The sequence below is a fragment of the Apis dorsata genome, unplaced genomic scaffold (genome assembly GCF_000469605.1).
Source record: "Apis dorsata unplaced genomic scaffold, Apis dorsata 1.3 scaffold_34, whole genome shotgun sequence".
NCBI lineage: Eukaryota > Metazoa > Arthropoda > Insecta > Hymenoptera > Apidae > Apis > Apis dorsata.
Window position 1 is genome coordinate 451,029 of NW_006263336.1, and position 23,901 is coordinate 474,929.

General features: G+C 24.8%; 5 protein-coding genes across 6 annotated transcripts; 2 read left to right on the forward strand and 3 right to left on the reverse strand.

Annotated features, from left to right (window-relative positions):
* On the forward strand, window positions 1-1,373 carry LOC102674716 (NADH dehydrogenase [ubiquinone] iron-sulfur protein 3, mitochondrial). Its single transcript, XM_006608340.1, has 5 exons — window positions 1-105; window positions 181-246; window positions 401-645; window positions 723-968; window positions 1,072-1,373. Exons 1-5 carry the CDS (start codon window positions 42-44, stop codon window positions 1,234-1,236), a joined length of 786 nt encoding a protein of 261 aa, XP_006608403.1. The 5' UTR covers window positions 1-41; the 3' UTR covers window positions 1,237-1,373.
* Window positions 1,374-1,517: 144 nt separating this feature from the next.
* Window positions 1,518-8,679, reverse strand: LOC102674948 (monocarboxylate transporter 12). Its single transcript, XM_006608341.2, has 5 exons — window positions 8,199-8,679; window positions 7,454-7,666; window positions 7,253-7,379; window positions 6,972-7,151; window positions 1,518-3,489 (listed from the first exon to the last, which is right to left on the reverse strand). The coding sequence occupies exons 1-5, from the start codon at window positions 8,341-8,343 to the stop codon at window positions 2,280-2,282; spliced, it is 1,875 nt and encodes a 624-aa protein (XP_006608404.1). The 5' UTR covers window positions 8,344-8,679; the 3' UTR covers window positions 1,518-2,279.
* Window positions 8,680-11,821: 3,142 nt separating this feature from the next.
* LOC102675387 (iron-sulfur cluster assembly scaffold protein IscU) lies at window positions 11,822-13,373 on the reverse strand. Its single transcript, XM_006608344.2, has 4 exons — window positions 13,144-13,373; window positions 12,584-12,808; window positions 12,415-12,493; window positions 11,822-12,144 (listed from the first exon to the last, which is right to left on the reverse strand). Exons 1-4 carry the CDS (start codon window positions 13,231-13,233, stop codon window positions 12,041-12,043), a joined length of 498 nt encoding a protein of 165 aa, XP_006608407.1. The 5' UTR covers window positions 13,234-13,373; the 3' UTR covers window positions 11,822-12,040.
* Window positions 13,374-17,652: 4,279 nt separating this feature from the next.
* Window positions 17,653-19,634, forward strand: LOC102675254 (UPF0547 protein C16orf87-like). Of its 2 annotated transcripts, none has more exons than XM_006608343.2 (3): window positions 17,653-17,937; window positions 18,394-18,582; window positions 18,652-19,634. In XM_006608343.2, exons 1-3 carry the CDS (start codon window positions 17,887-17,889, stop codon window positions 18,880-18,882), a joined length of 471 nt encoding a protein of 156 aa, XP_006608406.1. In that variant the 5' UTR covers window positions 17,653-17,886; the 3' UTR covers window positions 18,883-19,634. The 2 variants fall into 2 exon arrangements, with proteins under 2 accessions (XP_006608406.1, XP_031368068.1); XM_031512208.1 differs by lacking the exon at window positions 17,653-17,937 and adding an exon at window positions 18,112-18,169.
* On the reverse strand, window positions 19,301-23,599 carry LOC102675078 (monocarboxylate transporter 12-B). Its single transcript, XM_031512201.1, has 6 exons — window positions 22,192-23,599; window positions 21,713-21,856; window positions 20,422-21,340; window positions 20,139-20,359; window positions 19,655-19,972; window positions 19,301-19,422 (listed from the first exon to the last, which is right to left on the reverse strand). Exons 1-5 carry the CDS (start codon window positions 22,811-22,813, stop codon window positions 19,794-19,796), a joined length of 2,085 nt encoding a protein of 694 aa, XP_031368061.1. The 5' UTR covers window positions 22,814-23,599; the 3' UTR covers window positions 19,301-19,422; window positions 19,655-19,793.
* Between the last annotated feature and the right edge of the window lie 302 nt (window positions 23,600-23,901).

Genomic DNA, 23,901 nt, shown 5'->3' on the forward strand with positions numbered 1-23,901 from the left:
TGAGTGAATCTATTTGAAGAGAATCGAAGTTTTTCATAAAAATGTCATCTTTATTAAAAAATTATTGGAAACTCATGAGAAATCTTCTTGTTACAAGTCCAAAATGTAAAAAGTTTATTTAATAATTTGTTAATCTTTCATATTTTATATTATGTAATAAATTATAAACTGACTCAATAGGTTATCCAAAACTTCTTCCTTTGACAAGAATGAATACTACAGAAACTGAAAAAACAGAAACGCGACGTATGTAAGATTATAATTCATTATATATCTAATAATTTAATTTTTAATAAATAGTTATAATATATTTGTTATAATTCTAGTTCTCTTTTAATATTTAAAATAATCTTTATACTTATATATGTATACTATAGTTTATATTATGCTTTTTTAATAGCAACAATACGTAAGATTCAAACTGATCTGGAAACTATAAAAGATTTGGGTTTATATATTGCTACATGTTTACCAAAATATGTGCAAAAAACTCAGATTGCTGCTGGTGATGAGCTTGAAATATTAGTATGTCCAGAGGGAATTATTCCAACATTAAAGTTTTTAAAATTACATCAAAATACCCAATATACTTCATTATCAGATATAACTGCAATGGATGTTCCTTCAAGGCAATATAGGTTTGAGGTAAATTATTGTTTGAAAAATTAATATTTTGAAAATTTTATATAATAAATATTGTTCCATGATATTTTGATTTTTAGATTATCTATAATCTACTTTCTTTAACTTTTAACAAACGTATTAGAGTAAAAACATATACAGATGAATTAACACCTATGCCATCAGCAGAACCAATTTTTGATGCTGCTAACTGGTATGAACGAGAAATATGGGATATGTTTGGTATATTATTTATGGGACATACAGATCTTCGTAGAATTCTTACAGATTATGGTTTTGAAGGACATCCATTAAGAAAAGATTTTCCTCTCAGTGGTTTTGTAGAGGTAATTTTATAATTTTTATATCTTTTGTAATTATTATATCTTATGTAATTATACAAATATTTTTAATTAATAATATATAACATAAAAAATATATTACGTTTAGGTACGCTATGATGATGAATTAAAAAGAGTTGTATGTGAACCATTAGAGTTAGCACAAGAATTTCGTAAATTTGAATTATCTGCTCCATGGGAACAATTTCCAAATTTTCGAAGTATACCTCCATCTGATGAAAGTAAGGAAGATTCATCTAAAGATAAAAATTAAATTATTAATTAATTAATTAATTATATTGTCATTGTATATTAAATATAAATTGAAAAAATATTTACATTAATATTTATTTAGTGATATTATGTATTCAAAAAAATAAATATAAAATATAAAAACGAAATTTTTTATAATTCGTTTATTGATTTTAATAATAGTGAACAATTTATTTTTTTTACTTATTTATTTTAATCATTTGATTTTATATATTATTTTTTTTTATAAATTATATATTATAAGAGTTTATAAATTATTTCAAATGAAACATATAAATTTTATATTATTATTTATTTTATATATTGTATAATATAAATGTAATTCATTAATTACAAAGTGCTTATATCCTAATTTTAAGGCATATTTTCCAGTGAATTGTAAACAAATCGAATTAATAACAAAATTGACTGATTCTATCTTTAATATTTATATGTATATAACAATAAGAATTACTATATATTCATTTTTTTCATAAAAGATGTGTACAAATACTTAATATTTGCATTTTACAATTACACATATGCTAAGAACATTTTATATGTAAATTATATTATTGCATCTTTCATTTTTTTATTTAATTACAATAGCACCAGTAATTAGTACATTTCTTAACTAAGTACTTAGATAAATATACTCATATAATTTTATTTAGTACTAACAAGAACTAACTTTCACAGAATAAATTTTTTTTCAAAGTGTAAGGCAAGATACTTCCAATTTAACAAAAAAGAGTACTTTTGTGTTTTTAAAAATATACTTTTTAATAATTATTTTCTTATTAATTCTTTTGAAAATGTGCGTGTAGATTATCTATATATATATATATATATATATATATACATAAGGTCATCACAGTGCCAGTGGTTTATAAGTACATACATAACATTCGTTCTAACATCACAGTATTTCATAACATATCTTGTTATCATATGTGTATATACGTACATGTATAATTGCGATACACAATTTACAAAAAATTTTATAATGACATATAGTTAAGCTCTTGTGTATCTTGAAATGTTCAATTTCAACTAATAGATAAATTATAATTTTTCAATTGGACTCTCTTTCTCCATAATTTTTTGTCGTTTCCTAATAAATGGAACAAAACCCCATAATGATGCACCTACCACTAAGACAACTCCTAAGATGCTAAAGATTGGACCATAACTGCCAATTTGTTCATATATAATACCGCAAATAGGAGGGCCAACTAGCTGTATGATTCCATTTACAAATAATGAGATACCATAAGATGAAGTTAATTTTTCGGTTCCTAGCATATCTGCCATTATAACTGCGGTGATACCGACGTAAATACCGGAGGCTAAGCCAAAAATACCACAATAAACTGATAATAGAGTGTAACTTGTAACTATAGGAAGGAGGGCCAACGAGATTCCAGAAATGAACAAACCACCAACAAAATACCAATGCTTTGGCATGATCGAGACATCAGAAAGAGCAGAACCTCCAATACGCCCTATCAAATCTAATACAGACACAGTTGAAAGAAGAAGGGAAGACATATTTTTATCGAAACCTAATGAGATCGCATATGCTGGTAGTAAGATGACGAAGTTTGTATAACTGACAGCATTCGTGGAATTTGAAATTAAAATTACCAAATAAATAGGATCCCGCAATAAACTAAAGTCAAAGAATTTGTTCTTCTTATCTTTTACTTCATTCTTGTTCGTTTCTTCAGTACCTTTCCTTGCGAATGTGCTTGATATCGCATTTAAAGTTAATGTAGATGCCCGTTCCGGATGTAAAGCGGAAAGTGTACTTCCATGATATGGTGTGCTGATATAATTAAAAGATGACATGCTGGGTGATTGAAAAGGCGATTTCTGACGTTTCAATAGCTTGCCAGAATCTGCAACACGTTCCGGAACTGCATGTAAGGCCGGTGTACTGTGCATCTGACCTGTTATCTCTCGTCCCATTGGCATACTAATTTTTCTTGTTCGACCTTGAACGGGTGTATTCTTGTAATATTCTAAAGCAACACTGGACGCGCTCTTTGGTACTATTGGCGCGGCTTTCTCATTTGTGTTCGAAGAAGAAACAATATGATTTGATTGCTTCTCATCTTCGGGACTAGTTATTGTGACCGAAGCGGCTTCCAAGTCGACATCGTTCGATTTGTTCGACGATGATGCTGGTACCATGTGTTTTTCCACCGGTTCGTACAAAAGAGCACTCGCCCATACATTCAAAGTGACAGCACCCATTATTAATACTGCACCTCTGTAAAAAAGTAAAATGAGTTTTAGCGCTTTTTGTTTGGTCCAATAATAAGATTAACTATAGCTTACAATATCGTCATCAGGCAATATTCCACGGCTGTTGAGAAAAAAATATCACTTCATTAGATCAATTATATAATATTTAAAATTGTTATTAGATCAATTATATTAATATTTTCCATATTTTTTTATACTAATATTTAATATAATTAAATTTGTTTGATAATATAGATATATAACTTAAATTACATTGTTAGTCAATAATTAAAATACAATCACATTTAATTGTTAATTTAATTAATCATGATTATGTAAGTATGGAATGGAATAGGAAATGTTTAAAAATTTTTTATGAATATTTTCTAAAAAATAAAAAAATAAAAAAATAAAAAGGATTTTTCTATATAATGATTTATAATGCACTGAAATAAGAATAATTCAAAATATTATAAATATAAGCGTTTCTGAAAACGCTTTATTATTACATTTATTGCATGTTTTTAATTATTTTAATTTTTAATTATAATTAATTTATATTAATAAAATGTATTATTTTATATTGTATAAATAAATTATAAAAAATACAAAAATTAATATTATCAAATATATACAATATCTAAATATAATTTGCTAATCTTCTTAAGAAATTCACTTATTATAATTTTTGGTAACCAATAGATAATAACATGTAACAGATCTTAACTTTTAATTAATTATTAGTATAATTTTAATACCAGATTAAATTTTGTAAATTATCATTGAATATTAAAGATAAAGCGTTATATATTTTAAAATATATAAGCTTATTTATTAGTCAAATTTCTTTTTTAAATAACATTCTTAATTAAAAATTCATATATTATGTTTCATAATCTGTGCTTTTTTTTTAGTTAATTAGAACTGACTATAATATATACAATTCGTGCGTCAATCTGAAACAATTTTTTATATCTATTGAAAATTAAATTAATAACATAGATAAAAGTAATTAAATTAACACGTAATAAAGAAATAAAAATATAATTTAAGCAAACATTTCATTGTAAATATCTTTCGTTAAAAAATATTTTTTCAATAAGTCATCAATCTTTTCAAAATAAAAAAAAAAAAGACTATGAAAAAGCAAAATATTTAGTATTCTTTTCTCATTTGTAGAATAAATCAGAATGAAAATTATATTGTTAACGTGTGTTTCAGATTGCGTATACAGTATTCTGCGGTACGAAAGAAATTCATCTTCTTCGAATTGTCCTTTTCTTCTTCCATGGAAAACATTTTTCTGCAACAAAAGAAAAAATAAAAGGAACGTTTAGATTGATAGAAATTAGGCCAACTTATCTTTTATTATAAATATTTATATATGTTATATATGCATATACATATATATATATATATGTAATAGTATTTATAAGATGTACAAAAAATATGATCTTGAAGCTCATATGATATTCCATATTTGCATTCGTCAAAGATTAGAATTTTTATTTCAATACATATTTAAATCATGATCAATTCAATTAATATTTTTGTAGCATAATATGTGAATTTTCGACAACGTATGCTGTCTTGAGTCGCTGCAAAGTAAAACTATAAAAAAGTAAACAAATGCTAATATAAAGAAATAAAAAAACATGAAATATATATTGAAATTGATTTACATTCGGAGAAACATACATTGATTAATTTATACTTTGATTTTTCAATATATTTGAATAAAAAAAAATAATTACTTATTGTTCATTCAATTGATAATATATTAGTGACATACAAATGAAAAGAAATAAATTTGCTATATTTAGTTTATGGAATAAAAATATTGCATAGATATTAAAAAAAGATAAAAATATTTTTTTACTACAACTATCACAATTACTATAACAATATAAAATACATAAAAAGGAAAGTTATCTTAATTCCATTTTTATGACTCATTAACTCTAAACACGTGAGTATCACGCGTTTGCCATTTATAATGCGCACACTAAAAATGTGCAAGCACTTTCAACGTCAAACCGTACGTTTCCGCAATTCTCGCACGGACGTGATTATTACATATGCATATACAATGAAAGACATACACGTGTAATTATATTCGTAGTTATTTAATAGATATTTCTTCCTTCTTCCTTCTATTTTATTTTCAATCTAGCGATTCGTTTTGAAAAAGATAAGAAAAATATATTATTTTCTTATATGTATATATACATATATTTCAAACAAGACAAATTACATTTTGTATACTGATGATGATACTTTAATTCTAATACTTAATTGTAAAGAGATAATTGATAATGAAATAATTGATAAAGAAACTGCATCATTTGCACTGATGATTAAATATATAAATATCGAATCGCATTTCATTAAAAATCACATCCTAGATATTTAATTATTATCCAATCAAGGATCTTATTTTTATCATCATGGAAAAAAGTCGTCATAATAGGTTGATGATACTGGTCCAGACTATTTCGTCCTTTTCTATCGAAGTTCAATGTTGTTGAGTCTAATTCAAAATCAAGCGTTAAAATTACGCGTGATAAAAATTTAATAGCAACAAGATAGAAAACATAATAGATATTTTACCATTAAAGAATATAACATAAGACAAAAACGTACATACAATACGGAATAAATTCTTACCTAAACCATATCAGATGAGTTAAGTGCCATTTTCACATGCAGGCTTCAGGGTTAGTATATAGAATATTTCTGCGCCTTTTAAAATTAAAAGAAACGTTAACTTTCCGCGAATCTAATATTTTTTTGACAGATAATAATTATTTTTATACATATATGTACATTATCGTATCGAATAGTTAATATTCGTTATTTTTAATAACAACATTTTTGAAAAAGGCTATAAAATAATTTAGATAGATATTGTAAATTTCGCAGAGATACAATAATGAAGTGTACACAAATGCACGCGCGTGGTTGGTCCGACATGCATGATCGATTATTATCACATTTAATTAATTTTAATAATGATATATAAATACTCACCAATAATAATCTTCACAAAATATATAAGAACTTTCTATGACACTTTATTACAAATCTTCATAAAAACAAGAAGATGCACGTAATAATACACAAACTTCTCGTATTTTTTTTTTGTGATACTGATTGTGTCACAAATTACATAAAGTTGGATAAATCAAGCTCACAAACCACAGGTACATTCAATTTTGTCAAAAAAAAAACGAATGTATTAAAACATATTTTAATTAATTATATTATTTAATCAATTAATTTCAAAATATTATTAATAAATTAGATATAGCTGAATAAATTTAATATTGTTTAAATTAAATATTGTTAAATAAACATTTTATCAAAATAAAATAAAAATTTAAATTTTAATTTTATTACTTATTTATAATAGATTCTTTGACTTAATTTTTAATAATCATAAAATAAATTTTTATCAAAATAATGAAACCATACCTGTTATTTTTTATAAGTATGAAAAAAACCTACCTATAACCATATTCTCGTAGAAGAATTCCTAAGATAGGTGGTAGAAATATTGAACCTAATGCACTGCCAGATATACAGAGTCCATTTGCAAGTCCACGTAATCTTACGAAGTATGAAGTTACTATATATACAGTTGGAGGAAAAGCTAAGCCTGCTCCTGTTCCTACCAGAACACCATAACTAAAAAATTAAACAAATAATAAAATTACACATGAATATTAAAAAATAAATATTATATATTGTATGTTTTATTTTTATTTATTAAAAGTATATTAAGTTACCTAATACACAAGAAGGCTACAGAATTTGCAAAATAACTTAACATCATTCCTGCAGCAGCAAATGTTCCACCTAATAAAGTTACTGTTCGATAAGAATATTTAACTGATAATATACTGGAAAGTGGACCTATAAAAAAATTAAGTTTTTTATTTTTCATTTAAAATTTTTAAAAATATCTAGTTTTATTTTTAATGTCTTACCAAGTGAACTGTAGAGAAAATAACATAAAGCTGGAATCCAAGCAGCTGCAGCAGGTGATGCATCAAAAACTTCAAGAAATTCAACAAATAAAACTCCAAAAGATTTCACTGTTCCAGGAATAAGTAGATTCACCATAACAGATGCTAACAGTATAAGCCATCCCCATCCTCCATCTGGTGGAACTAAATCTTCTTCAACAGTTATACATTTAACTAAAAAGAAATAAGCTATTATAATAATTTTTCATTATTATTATTATTTATAAATATATATTATATTTCATTGATTTATTAAATTTGCATTAAATATTTTAGTATATTTTATAAAAAAAATTGATCAATACTAAATAATTGTAATTTACTAATTCAGAAAACTTTTCTTCAATATCATAAGTATTCATCAAAGAATATCATAAGTATTCATCAAAGTATATCATATTTTTTTTAAATTTGAAATACATTTAAAAAAGATATTGCGAAATATTAGTGACTTTATTTTATTATATCTTTATAATTAATATTTATCATAAACATTTTAAGTTTTTATAATATTTTAAGATTATCATATAATAAAATAATAGAAAAAAATAATATAAAATGCTTAAAAAAATTAAAAATTAAAATTATCATGGACATCTATTTATATTACGGTTTCCCTGTTTTATATTATTTTAAAATCAATGGCCATTGATTTTTTAAAAAAAGAGAAAAAAATTAAAATATTCTCACAATGAAAATAACTTACTTTGTTTATTGGTCCCATTGAAATTACTTTTTTTTTCATTCTCGGAGTGCTGCGATACAAGTTTATAATTTCCTTTCTTGTTTTTATTTGCACCGAATTTGATGTTGATTCCATTGTCTTGATCTTGGACTCGTTGCATTGTCATCGACCTTTTCTTTTCTTTTCACACTAGCGCACGCGCGCATACACACACATATAATGTATCTTTGTAATTATACAAAGAAATGAAACTGATTCACTATGAAAAAAAAAATCTAAACCACTGTGTATACCACTATCGGCACACGAATACTAATTAAAATACCACAATATAACAAAAAAAATAGAAACTAAGAAAGTGAAAGGGAAATAATGAAGCTGGCAATACACTGGATTACACGAATAGAATATATTGTGATCTATGGTTGCATCAGCATCAATGTTCACAAACTGCAGGATCAGCAGTCGTGTCCTCTTCTTCGATTGTTTCGGACTTCATCAATTTTAATCTGATGTTGATAGTCACACCTATATCATAGCTCTTTCTATATCTTTGATAGAATGAACCTCGTGAAGCGGTCATAGACCCTAATCGTATGAACAATTTTCTTCGAAAAAGAGAAAAATATCTACGATTCAAATAATTCGACGTCACTAATAGCGATCCGCAATGCGTCGATATTGTGAATAATTTCACTGGTGTTATAGCTCCACTCGTAACTTTTACTTTCGATACTTTGACAAATTGCATAGAGCACGTAAACAATGGCATGTATACGAAAATTCTTATATATGATTCACTGTCATTCTATGGAGAAAATTTCTTTCGTTTCAATTTTACACTATTGAATTTATACCAAAACAACTTGTCCGTTACAGAAACGACGAACGACTGACTGATCAGCTGTGTCGCTGTCTCACGCAGCGCAGGCTGCCACTACTTCATCCTCTCTCCCACCACATTTATATCCTCCCATTTCAATCTTTCTTTTGATGATTAGTCGATTCTTCTCCTACTCTTTTTAAATGATATACTATTTTTTTTCTTTCTGATTCATTTTTTTTACTATTCTTTTTTTCTCCTATCGAAAACTTCTTTCTTCTTTTGTTATACTTTTTATAGATTTATTCGAGAATATATCAAAAAATAAGAGAATGGAAAATTTACGATGGTGTAATAGTATCATAATCAAGAATCGCGTAGAATGTATCAAATGAAGGATTTTTTATCTTTGTGATGCAAACATCGTGTGAATTTAATGTTTGTCGCGTGCGACCGCGTTCCACTTATAGTGAAATCGAGATAGGAAAAACAAGCTTAAAAAAAAAAAAAATCGATTCGAAGTTTTCGCATCCAATATCAAATCGCTATCATGAAAAATCATTTATAATTCCACCTTTTAATTAATCGCAGAAAAATAAATTTTCAAACCATTCATTAACAAATTTACTCACCTATTCAAAAATCATTAATTGATAATATTCTACATAAAATGATGAACTCATCAATTCATCGATGTTTTTACAATAAATAATATACATTGTAAATTTATAATATTATATTAATAAATGTGTTATTTTAATTTTTTCCTAAATAGTTAATAATTTTTTAATTTTTTTAAATAAAATTGATTTTTTTTAAAATTATTTGTCCAATACATTATAAAATTTAAAACAATGTCGAGAATAATATATTTCTCTTGTAATGACACTATTTGGTTTCGTAGAAAAGCAAGATTCTATCGTTTCAGTCATATCGCAAATTGGTAGCATTATGTGTTTGTTAGAGAAACCATTGTGCGTACATTTGATGATGATTGTTCAAAGAATTAGAACGAAATATTTATGATAACATGAACATAATATAATCTTCTCAACACTAATTATTCTATTCTTTGAAAAATTAAAATATTAAAAACATTAAAATACTTTTATGTTAATTTTAAAAATTCATAATTTATATAAATAATGTAATAAATTTCTTAATTTATTATATTTCTCATTAGTTAATTTATTTTTCAAATAAAAATAATGTTTTTATCTACGCAAAGAACAATATCTAAATATTGATTATAAATATATTTATATATATTTATAATATATATAAATATTATTGAATCAAATATATAATTTTTTTTTAAATAATTTTTCTAAATAACTTGTGATAAAATTTTTTTAATCAATTTGGATGCTCTATTTTTTTCAAGTACATAAAGGTACGCACTTCATTTTTATCATACTTTATATACATAGAACATATTCCTGATAGTATATGTATATTGATATTTTGATATGTCCATCATAAAACGTAGATTTATATTAAATCTATAAAATTCTGATAAGCATGTCGAAACATCTCGAAAAAATATATATATTATGTTTTTTATATATATATAATTACATTACATTATATAATTATATATTTTATAATATATGTGCATATACAATGCATTATTACAATAAATTACAAATGATTTTCATTATTGACTTTATTTAATATAGTTAATATAAAATCGATCGATTAATTAATAAAATAACGGAAAAAATGATAAATATTTAATTTTCAAAATTAGAAAGCAATTTCTTAATCAAAAATGTTGGGCTCTTAAATAGTTATAAAAAACTATAGGCAATGCAATTATGAATTAACGAACTAATTGTTCTTCGCGAATTAACTTGAAATGCACAATTGGCACTAACTACATATGACTCAGTTTATATTCGTTCTTATTAAGCATCAATTGGCGTTCTGATGATAGTTATAAAAGGAATGTACAAGTTACTGATCCAACTCAACTTTTTAAATTCATTTTTTGAATCGAAATCTTATTCTAGGAAAGTACGCTATGAATGTATGTAATTCTACTATATGGATAAAGATATAGAAATGTGAGTAAATATTTAATCGGATATCACGACTATGAGGAAATCTAAATGCTTTCATGTTATATTTTTTGTTCTATATTAATATTATGTATGAATAAAATTATTTTTACAGAAATATCAAAGGATATATTCAACAGGATTGAATCATTGAAAATTTTAATTAATAAATTTATTCATTGAAAAAATATGATTTGAATAATATATTTATTTTTTTCACATATAATATTTCATGAAATGATTGAATTTTTAATTTTTTCTGTCATATATTTATATATTTATTATTTCATATATTTAAATTAAATAAGAATGAAATTGATAAAACATCTATCCTTATCCGCATCTTTCTTCATCGATTACGTTATTACGTTATTGATGGCGTAATAAATTCGTATAAAAACAAGTACAAATAGAAATGTTTTTGTCAACAACTTAAATTGCTATTAAAATAGTTCATTTACAATGTGCATTTGTTTCAATAAAAATGTTTATCATAATAACATGTTGCTTTATTATTTATTGTTTTATATTTTAATAAATTTTAGTTATGATCTGAAAAACACTTCCCATTGATTATGTCATAATTCATAACTTTTGAAATTTAAAAATTGATTATTTTAGAGCAAAACTATTAAATTTAATGCAGGGATGAAATTGATATTTTATGAAATAATTCAATGAAAACTGATATGATAACTTAGATAACAAATGATAACTTGATTAAAAAGTACTGATACTTAAACTTATTAATTGAAAAAAGCTTTTAATTGTTTAATTAAATATATTTATTTTCTTTTTTTGATAAAATGAAAGAGTATATGTAAGTGCTACATTAAATTTTATATATAATTTAATATACACTTTTTCATTCCAATCACAACACAATTTATGAATATTATTATATGTAAATTAATGAACAAAAAACAAAAAATAAGATATATAATTCTAATATTTTTTACTATCATCTGAATATATCAGAATCATGTTTCATTTCTATTCTTACTATTATCATTATTTTTCAATTTTTGTTTCTGTTTTATATTGTAATCTGACAAAGCAGCCTTAATTGCATCTTCTGCGAGCACTACAATATATGAAAGAAAGAAAATAAATAGTGTATTTTTAATTAATATTAAATATATTCAATATTCAATATAAATAGTTAATATTGAGTAATAAATTTTTCATCAATATAAATATTTCAATTTTATATTATACGATATAAATTATTATATTATTATTATTATATTATATTATATTTCTTAAAAAAAATCTTTATACTTATATTAAAATCTTTCTACTCATATTTCATAGGTTATGAAAAAGATATTTAAATAATGATAAATATACTTACTTGAACAATGTAGTTTGACAGGTGGTAAGCACAATTCTTTAGCAATATCACCATTCTTAAGAGCGAGTGCTTCATCAATCTATAATATAAATTATAATAATTTTTTTTTTTTGTTCTATATAAAAAATTCATCTATATAAAAAATTCATGAGCATATAATATTACTTACAGTTTTTCCTTTAACCCATTCTGTAGCTAAGGAACTTGAAGCAATAGCAGAACCACAACCAAAAGTTTTAAACTTAGCATCAATAATCTTTCCTTTCTCATTAATCTTAACTTGAAGTTTCATTACATCTCCACAGGCTGGGGCTCCTACGATACCTGTACCAACCTGAGAATCATTTTTATCTAAAGAACCTACATTTCTTGGATTTTCATAGTGATCTATCACCTAGAAAATAATGAAATATTATAATATAAAAAAAAAATAACTTTCATGTTTTATTTCAAAATGATTTGTAAATATTTTCAATTAATAGTGAAATAATAACAACCTTGTTATATCATCAATAATAACCTAAAATTTTTTACAGAACTAATATGAAATATTGGTTATTATATTTGGAAAAATTTATTTTTTAAATAAAACCAATCAAGATTATAAATTAAGATCAAACTTTATGTATATATATATATTAATAATAGATTCAATATTGATTGCTTAAAATAAATGTAATATATTTGTCAAAATTATCAATATTTTAACATGAAATAGTAAATACTTACATTTGGATGATAAAATACAGCTGGGACACTTCGAGATATTAATTTCGAAGTTTTGTTAAGTCCTGAAGACAATGATTGCAGTAAAGACATTGTGTTTATTTTTGATTTAACATTGAGTAACTTGAAGCAATCTCTTCGTTATGCATAACACTTCACTAAGCAATCGATATTGCCTTGAAGTATATGATTTAAATGTTGGTAATGTTCAAAAATGGTAGTCTTGTTTCAATCTGGGAATAAATAATAATATGAGAGGATTTGTTATTACTTTTTTATAAAATTAAACAGTCAGATTATTCTCTTTAATTAATTTTTTTAATAATAATAATAAAGTTTACATTATACAATAAGCATTTGTAATTAGATAATTTTAATATCATTGCAATTTGTTTATATATGAAATCAATATTATATTCTGTATTAAATGAAATTTTAGAAGTGACATTTTAGATAATGAATTATCCATAAACTATATATATATATTACATTATTTTCTTATTTTATAAAAAAAGTTAAAGAATATTATAATACAAAAAAGCTATTCCATAAAATATAACTATGATTTCGTAATATATTGATAATGTTTTTAAATGAATCTATGAAAGATTTGAATTGCTAATGTGTCCAGATAGTAATTTTAATATCTGTACTGGTTGGACTCAAGAATGGATATCTTCAAAAAAATTTCAAAAAGATAAATGTCTTGATATACAAGAAATAGTACGTGGACCATTTTCTTCACCAAGATTATTAAAAACTCGTCCATTTATAGTGTTTTCGTCTTGTCCACAACAAAATGAAAAAAATTATTGCAATATACGTCGAGGTATACCTGATACTTGGAAAGAATATCTAGCGTGTAAAGGTTTTTGTAATACAATAGAAAAATATATATTGCAAAAAAATTTAATATCTTCCTGTGTTAGATATTTTGCCACTGATAAAATATGGACTGATACAGGTTTACATTTTACACAAGGAATTCCTGATCCATGGAAATGTAAATCTGTGACAACAAGCCAGTGCATTAAATATCCACGAGCGCAATGTTCTCGCGCCAAAAACATTTGTTCTACTCGAATGGCAAATATATATGACGGAGACGATGAAGCAGAAATAGAACTCAGTGAACAGTTTAATAAAGATCATATTAACAATAAAAAAGATTCTCTTCAAGAAGAACGAAATAAATCAAATCATTTGCCAACTTCAAACAAAGAATTTAAAATATTAAAAAATAATACGGAACAAATTAAAAGAGAAGAAAAAAAAAATACTAATCAGTTAGTTTTAGATAAGAATTCAAAATTAGTATCTAATCAGAAAAAGCATAGAGAAAAAATAAAAATGGAAAATACTGAATTTAATAAAACTGAATTAAATAAAACTATTCTTAAACCTCAAGAAATCATATCTAACAAAAATAAAAAAAAAAATATTAAAATAAATGTTGATGAAAAACAATTTTCGTCAAAAATACATTCAAATGATTTAAAAATTAAAACAAATAATAATAAAAAAGAAGTTCAAACTATTCCAACAAGAGTTGCAAATGAAGCTGTGCAAACTAATACAATTCAAAAAGAAAAAACTGAACAAGTACAAGATTCGTTTTTTGTAAATCAAGGAAACGTTAATACTGTCTGTTGCAATTGTATATTACAAAATAATATACTTTCATGTATAAAACATTTTTCTAATTTTGCAAACTTATTAAAAGACATAAATCTATCAAATCACATATTATGTCAAGATTGCGAAAATATTTATTGCAGAAATAATTCCCAAAGATTAATTTCCGCTGTGAAAGAGCTAGAATTTTGTACTCCAGATCCAGAAAAATATTCAAAACAGAACAAAATTTACAATTGGACAAAATTAAAACTGTGTGCTTGCATGCAAAAAGCTAAAACACAATTCAAGAAACAAAACAGATTAGAAAAATGTATGAAAACAAACAATTCGATTATTTCTAAACAAAATCTAAAACTAATATGTCATCATTGCGATAGTCCTTACTTAAAAATTATAAAAATTAATAATGCAAATACTTATGATCGAAAAACATATTCATGTATTTGTAAAAAAACCTTGAATACATCAAAAAACGAACAAAATAAAACTAAAGATTGTACTTCACAACATTCAATTGCAAAAAGACGAAGAAATCGAGATTCCAAGAACTGTTATACGTGCAATGAAAACACAAAGCATTCTAAGAATGACCTTGAATGGACGTCACATTTAATGGCTACTGAATGTGAAAAAGATAGAACAAAAAAATGCGATCATAGATTCCCGAAAAAAAATAATTACGATGATAATATTTTAAAATTAGAAATTCCAGAAATTAGAATTAATAATGAAGAAGACATTCGAAATTGTTCTCAAATATATGATAATAATATGATATATGAAAATATAATCAAAATGCAAAAAATGCAAAAAAATCTTCAATGTAATCAATTGTTTATTGATAATGAAAAAAATGAAAAAAAATGTAAAAAAAAAATATTGAAAGATAAATGTTTTAATGTTATAAATACTGCGACTAATACTAATGAAGAAATTAAAATTCAATTTTCAAAACAAATTCAATGCTCAAAATTAGACAAAAATTTATATTCTGTAACAGATAGTGGAGAATATGCAGACATATCTGATAACATATCTGGATTTTAATGTAAAAATCAAATGTCAGTGACTTCAATAAACACAATGATTATTATTACAATTCCAATATTGAGACAACTAAGAGAAAAAATTTTTAAATTATAATAAATTATAAATCATCGGAAGAAATCATATCATATATATAGATTTTGAATTTTAAAAATCAAAAACAGAATCAGACATAACATCGAAATAATCAATTGTGTAACAATATTTCTTCTTTCATATTCAATAAAAAAATAAATATGATGATTATGAATAATTAATTAGCACAAAAAAATCAAATGATAAGTATTGAAATATATAATAGATAAAATATATAATATAAAAAAATATAACAAAAAATATATGATACTGTTTTCATAGAATAATATAATTATGTTAGTAACATATAATTGAGAAATGACTATAAATATAAAGGAAAAACTAAATTGATATATATTCTCTTAATTATCTTATATTCTCTTAATTAACATATAACAATATTTTTTTGCTAACATCAATAATAAAATATTCATAAATTTTTATTAAGTCTGTTTATATTATTTTTCATTTATATTAAAAATTATTAAATGAATATATTTATTAAAATTTACAAAATTAATTATGAATTGCAATTTAATTAATATTAAATTATGCATTAATATAATAGATGATTTAAATAAAATTTCAAAAGAATTATTTATGCATAAAATAAATATATGAAATTACCAATTATTTAACCAAACAAGATTAGAATATCATTTGACATTATAAGATAAAATAGAAAAATACTTTAAAGATACTTAACTTAAGAATAAATATAAAATATAAGAAAATTAATTTAGGAAATTGTTTATTTTTCATTTTTCATTTTATAAAAAATAATTTTTCAAACAATATATATTATATTAAATAAAAAAATTATTCCTAATTTAATTGAAAATTTATAAAGATAATGAAATTAAGTCGAAAAGAATTCTTTTGATAAAAATAATATATCTTATAAAAAAAACAATTAATTTAATTTTATATTTTTGATTTTCAAATACAATATAAAATAAAATTCAAATTAACTAAGAATATTCTTTCATTATTCAATTCAATGAATATAATATTTAAAAAATATGTATTTATTGTAATGTAATAGAAATAGATTTTTAAAAATTGGCATACTTTTTTGATATTAAAATTTAAAATATTTGAAATATTTTAAAAAAACATGTAATATATTTAAGATATAATAACTCTTAAAATAACATCAAGAAATTTTAACCTAATTTTAGCTATAAGATATATAATGTTAGTTATTAATTATTTTCATCAGTAATAATGTTTTAAATTAGACAATCAACTTATTTGAGAAATCAAAAAATTAGAATTGAAATTCTTTTAAAAATGATAAGATATATTTAAGATATTTATTAGAAAGATTACAATCTAAGACAATTTAAACTAAATTTTTTCTTAATATATACATAGATATAAAAATCTATTGATTTACGTGCAATGCTAAAAAATAAACTTTCATCTGATGTTAAATGTTAATAAATTAAATTATTTGTTGATTGTAATTATTAAATATATATTTATTATAATTTTCAATGTTTATCATTTCATTTATTAGAAAGTACAATAACATTTATATTTGAAAAATGAAGAAAAACTATAATTAAATAAAAGACTTTATAGTTTCTACAATCATAAATTATCATTTATTATTAATATTACAAACCTTATATGTAATACTTATAATTAAAATAGAAACACAAAATATCTTCACAAAACTGAATTACACGATTGGTCTATTCTTTTAATTAACTTTTACCGCCATCTATCAATGAGATTACGAAATATTTTATATTGTATTTCTTTTATATATCACGGCTGTCATTACTTATTAGCGTAATGCTAAGAGCAACAAAAAAATATTTAATGTTCTAGTGAATGCTCTTAAAATGCATCCTTATCGATATAAAAGTTATTTTTGTGCTGTGATGTCATTATTTGACAATATACTTTAACGTTATAAATTCCTAGTCATATTTAAATTGTAAATAACCTAATCTTAATTAAATATTTTTTCGTAATATGGCAAAGACTAAAACAATTAGTAAAGGTTGCCCTAAATGTGAACAACAGGTAATTATATTATGATTATTTATATTTATATTATATATTTTATATTAATTTTATTTTTAATATTTTATAGCTGTATTTAATTATATTAATTGCATTAAATTTTTTTGAATGAATTTGGAAAAATTCAATAAAGAGAGAATAAAGTAATATTTTGTAAATCATAGATTTTACTATAATATATATATTATCTTTAAAATTAAATATAATTGATTAATTTATGATTTCTTTAAATGTAAGCTTTGAATAATTATATTAATTTTTAATAGTAAATATATACAAGAAAAAATATTAGATCTCTATTTAGAATATACATAAATTATATATATTAATTATAATTATATATATTAATAATTATTAATTAATAAATTATATTATACAATTCATAATATATTTTTATATTTTATTATATTTATTATTTTATATTTTTTTTTATATTAATTACATTTATTTATCAAGGTCCCTGTAGCTTGCAAAGCATGTCCATGTGGACATTCATTTTTCAATGCAAGACGAAATTCAATAAAAAGTCCTCCTAGTCCTGATAATGGAGTAATGAAAACAAGACGAACCAATCGAATCAAACGTGAAAAACCAAATTATTATGATGCCTTAGAATATGATAAACAGTCAAAAAAAAGTGCTAAAGTAAGATATTATTTATTTAATTATATAACTATATATCAAAATAATTATACAAAACTTTAATTATCATAGATTAGAAAAGCAACAGATGCTGCTAGTGATATAGATTGCAGACAATTAAATAAAAAAAAGAAACGAAAGGGAAAAGGTAAAGGAAAGAGTGGAAGTAATAATGGGATAGGAGATGATGATGATGAAATGGAAGGAATTAATAGTTTATCACCAGAAAAACAGCTTACATGTTCTTTAATATTACAAGAATTAAATAACAAAATGAGAGTTGTGGCTTGGAAACCAACATAATTTTTCTTCATTGTGACATATTTCTTAATCTAAGAAATACTAGTATCCAGTTTTAGTAAAACATAATCATTTTATATAGATATTGAATTGTATTTGAAATACTATCTATTATGCAATCTAAAAGATTAAGATAGTATTACATAATGTTATGCAAATTGATAGCATTAATTTATATAAATTATATATAATTTTTATTAACAGAAATACATATATATATATAAGATATACGTAATGTATATAATATATATATATATATATATATATATAATATATATTATAGATAGATTTATTAATAAAATTATATATAATTTGTGATATATATTTTTTTTTATAGCCATTTTGAGATTTTTAAAGTTTTTTGAGTATTGATTTGAATGTTGAATTATCTTCCAAAGTAGAAAAAATAATATTATATTAATGAAAAGAATACAATTTTTATTAAAGATCACTGTGTTTAATTACATCTGTTTGTATGAAAAATATGTATTTCCTACTAAGATTATTTCTTTCATCGCAGGATCTGCCGCAATTCTTCATTCTCTACAAATAATCATAATGTAACATGTAAATATAATGTACATAGTGTTAATGTGATATATAAGACAAATTACAAATATAAATCAATTTTTTTTTAAATAATTCTTTATATCGTGTATATATGTATATGTATAAGAATGTTCTTCGTTTTTACTTTGAATGTAAATGAAAATGTCATTTACCAATAAAATAAGAGAGATATGCATTTATAAAAACTTACAAAAATTACCCTTACCTGCAGCAAACGAGGTATTTTATGTAAACGTTTCGAATACACTGAACCAATTAATACATCATAGTGGAATAATTGTAGCGACAAATGTGGTGATTTATTAGATTTCTATTACACATTCAATCACATTCGCAAAATATCTTTATTTTTTTGCAATCGCTTCTCCTTGACAGTTATTGTTCTTGACATTATTAACAGTAATCTTCGATGAATTCGATACTTCGTTAAAAATCAGAAGTAGAGGTAGACCTCCCATAACCATGCATGTGCCCATGCATAGAAAACATACGGAGTAACTTCCGGTTACATCGCGTAGATATCCTGAAATCATATTTGAATATTAATATTATTATCGCTGTTTACATTTTAAATAGTTAAAACAATATTTTGTAAATTAATATCGAATAAATATTTTTATCTTTATTATATTTAATTGTAATCAATATTTACTATATTTTAAATTTATTATAATAAAATAATGTCGTACCTGCTAAAGGCGGAATAGAAATTGCTCCGACGCTCTGGAACATCCTAACAAGACCGTAAGTAGAAGATATTTTATCAGTTCCGTATTGGTCTGCAAGAAGGACGGGAACCAAAAGAAACCAACAGCCCAAGCATAATCCATACATGCCTACGGAACATGCCAACACATAGAAAGAGTGGGCCATTGGAATTGCCAATACTGCTACACCAGCACCCACAACACTGTTAAAAATAATATTTTTATTATTATAATAAGAAAAAAGAAAAATATATTTTTATAATACCTTCCGATATATCCTTTCCGTCGATCAAAAAGCTTTAAATCTGAAAGCCATCCAAGTCCTAATCTTCCACATAAATCAAGCGCAGCGGAAATAGCTACCAAGTATCCAGCTTCTGACTTTGTATAACCAGCAGCATGCACATATGCCGGAAGATAATAGAGCATATATGGACTCCCAGTTGACATCAGACTAACGGAAAAGCACATCATGATGAATTGAGGATTTTTTAATAGAGATAAATCGATATATTGTGTTATTCTCTGCATTAATGTTTTCTTTTCCTCCGGCAGTTGTGCTTCGTTTTGAGGAATTGAAGTTCGTTCTGGACATACCACCGTAATCGACGACTTTAGTGATCTTAACGATGATCTGGCTTTGTATACACACGTGGAATCGGTCGACAAATCTTCGACACTATGCAATATACTTGAACTACGTATTTTCGAGATTGGTTTCATCTGGAGACCTTCACCCATCACATCCTTCTCTTCATCGCTGTCTGTCAATTCGACCGTCACCACACTGTTCTGATGAAATAATTCGTTCAACAGATTATGCTTTGCAGTTGAATCGTTAGCGAATATTAAATCTAACTTTTGTTGTTTTGCTGACTCTAATTCCTTTGTATATTCGACCTTTTCCTCTTTCTCTGGTATCTTCAAATCTTCCGGCGCGTAGTTGTTCTCTAAAGGCCGATATAGAGTTGCACTCACGCATACGTGCAACATGCAACCGCCAAGTAGGAGAATGGTACCGTGAAAACCAAAATTATCCACTAGAATCTTGATTAGAAGTGGAAATACAAAACTACCAGCTGCTGTACCAGATACGCATATACCATTTGCTAGGGCACGATGCTTGTCGAAATATTGAGAAACGAGGATAATACCTGGTGTTGTCGAAAGACCACCACCAATTCCTAAAATTGTTATATTCATAATAAATATTATTCCAAAAATATTTATTTTCAAATGTTCGCAGTTTAAATATTATTAAAATATTAATATTATTATAAATATATATATCTTTTTCTTATTCTATTGAATCTGCAGTTTGTTACGTAATCGAATGACGTAAGTTAATAGGTGTACATATAACTAGAGAGACATAGCGATATAATAGTTAAAATAAAAATGTTTCAATAATGATTTAAATGATTTTAGGGAAAATAAAGGAGTATCATCAATTATTACTTATGATATTTTATAACATCGCTATATCTTCTTAATTGATTATAGATGGAAATATATGATTAAAGAATTTAATAAAATTAATTGTTAATCTTACAAACCTGTCAAAACACCGAATGTAAAAAAGAGATGTATCAAGCTCGTGGCAAAATAACTTATTGTTAATCCTAAAGCGCAAAATAATCCACCGACGAAAACGACAGCCCGACAACTGTATTTCTGACACAACATACTCGTCACTGGAGCTGTATTTGAAGTATTCGTATGTTAATTTTCAAAATATGAATGTATATCATGCTTTGTTACATATTTCAAAAACTATCTATCCTTTTAAAAAATCTTCGTTTAATAAATTTTTTATTAATCTAAATATATTTATCAATATATTACAAATATATTTCCAAAAGTTTGTAAAGATTTTTATTATTTTCATATCATTATTTATAAGTACAATATTCTTTTGAAATAATCATTTTATTGAAAATTATCTAATAGCAATAAATAGTATCGTGAAAAATATTAGAAAAGAATCTTAAGAACCAACTTATACCTGAGTTGAAATTTTTAAAAAATTACTTACCAAGTGCGAGACAAAGACAAGATAAAATAGCTGGTATCCAGGAAGCGACAGATGCTGAGGAATCCTTAAATGTTTCCATCACCTCAACATATAGTACTCCATAAGATTTCATAAGTCCAGTCACCCAAAACTGAACAAAAAACGCCCCGAATACGATAATCCAACCGTAACCACCATCTAATGGAACGTATGTGATATTTCTTGATTTTTTTTTCGTTTCGCTTTTTTTAGGTTTCTTCTTTTTCGTACTAGAGTTTTTAGTTGATCGAAGTTCTCGAGATTTGGCAATCAACGGCCTAGCCGTGAGACTCGATATAGTCAAGAGATTGTCGTTATCTTCATCCTCTATCGTCTCTGGACTTTGAAGATGCGGTGGTACAACTGGCGTCGAGGTTGCTGTCGCCTGGACGGCTAAAGAGGCTGGTCTCTTAGGCGATGGCACACCTGTACTCAAATCGAAGACGGGTGCTGAATGTATAGACAAAAGGGAACCCAGTTGATTTTGTTGATTCATATTTTCGTCGATGACAGTCGTGCCGACCATCTCCTGCGACGCTGTCGTCGGTGCGACAGCGTCACGTTCGACCGAATCCTGCAGGCACCATTCTCGTGGTAACGACATATTTCTGTAACTTCGTTTACGCGAGGGGGACCGTAATACATTGGAGTTATGTTACTTTTCTTCCCCTTCGTTTGCTTTAGCTGGCAAACTGTCTTCTTTCACTTATTATACTATCTTCTATACTATGTTTCTTCTTTTTTTGAAAAACGGAACTTTTGTTTCACTAATATTCTATATCTCTATTTATGTATTCTTCACTACGTTTTCTATATTTTTCTCTATCCGTCTTATTAAATGTCAATCAAGATGCTCTATTTTTGCGTCCTTTCTCTTTGTTTAAATCTTTAAGCTTCTTGGTTGTAGTTATGCACACCTTATCACAATCGGTCTACCCGACTTAATTTTCTTGTTATCTATGCTTCCTCGATTTCCTTCCCACCATTTGCACGTTCTCCAAAGTTCTCCTGACTCGGTCTAAGGGTGCTTGGTAAATAACCGAAATGAAAAGGGTGCGCACGCAGAGGAGGTCGCCACCGAATGGAAACTTACGGGATCGATATGTGGCCACAACTGACGCACTGGCATTTCACGGTGTAATCACCACCACGTGGCTTGGAAACAATGCAGAGCCTATCGGTTTATTGTCCTGCTAGTCGACCTACTTTTCCTTTTCTTGGTTTCTAATTTGTAATTCCATTCAGCAGGCTTCCACCCTATAATTTTTACAGAATGACCTTCGATTCATCCAAATCGCGTGTTCTTTATTCTTTTGCAGCTTCAATTATTCGAACATCTTATGAAAAACAGAGGTTGTCGATCGATACTAATCGTTAAAAAAATATTGATTCGAAGGAGATATTGCCAGTTGTTATGACAGTTAAGATGATCTTCTAAATTTTGCTAACTATTTCTCCTTTTCCTTTATATCGAAGACTGAAAGAAAAAAGACTATGTTAGAACTGAATTATTGTTTAATTTTACATATTATTTTTTTAAATTGTTTTACAATTAATATTATCAAAAAAAAAATTTGCATTATTTCTCATTCATTCTTTACTTTTTTAATTTAATAAAATTTTATATATATATAGATGAATATTACAATAAGAAATCAATATAATGTAAGAAAATAAAAAGTTAAATTAAAC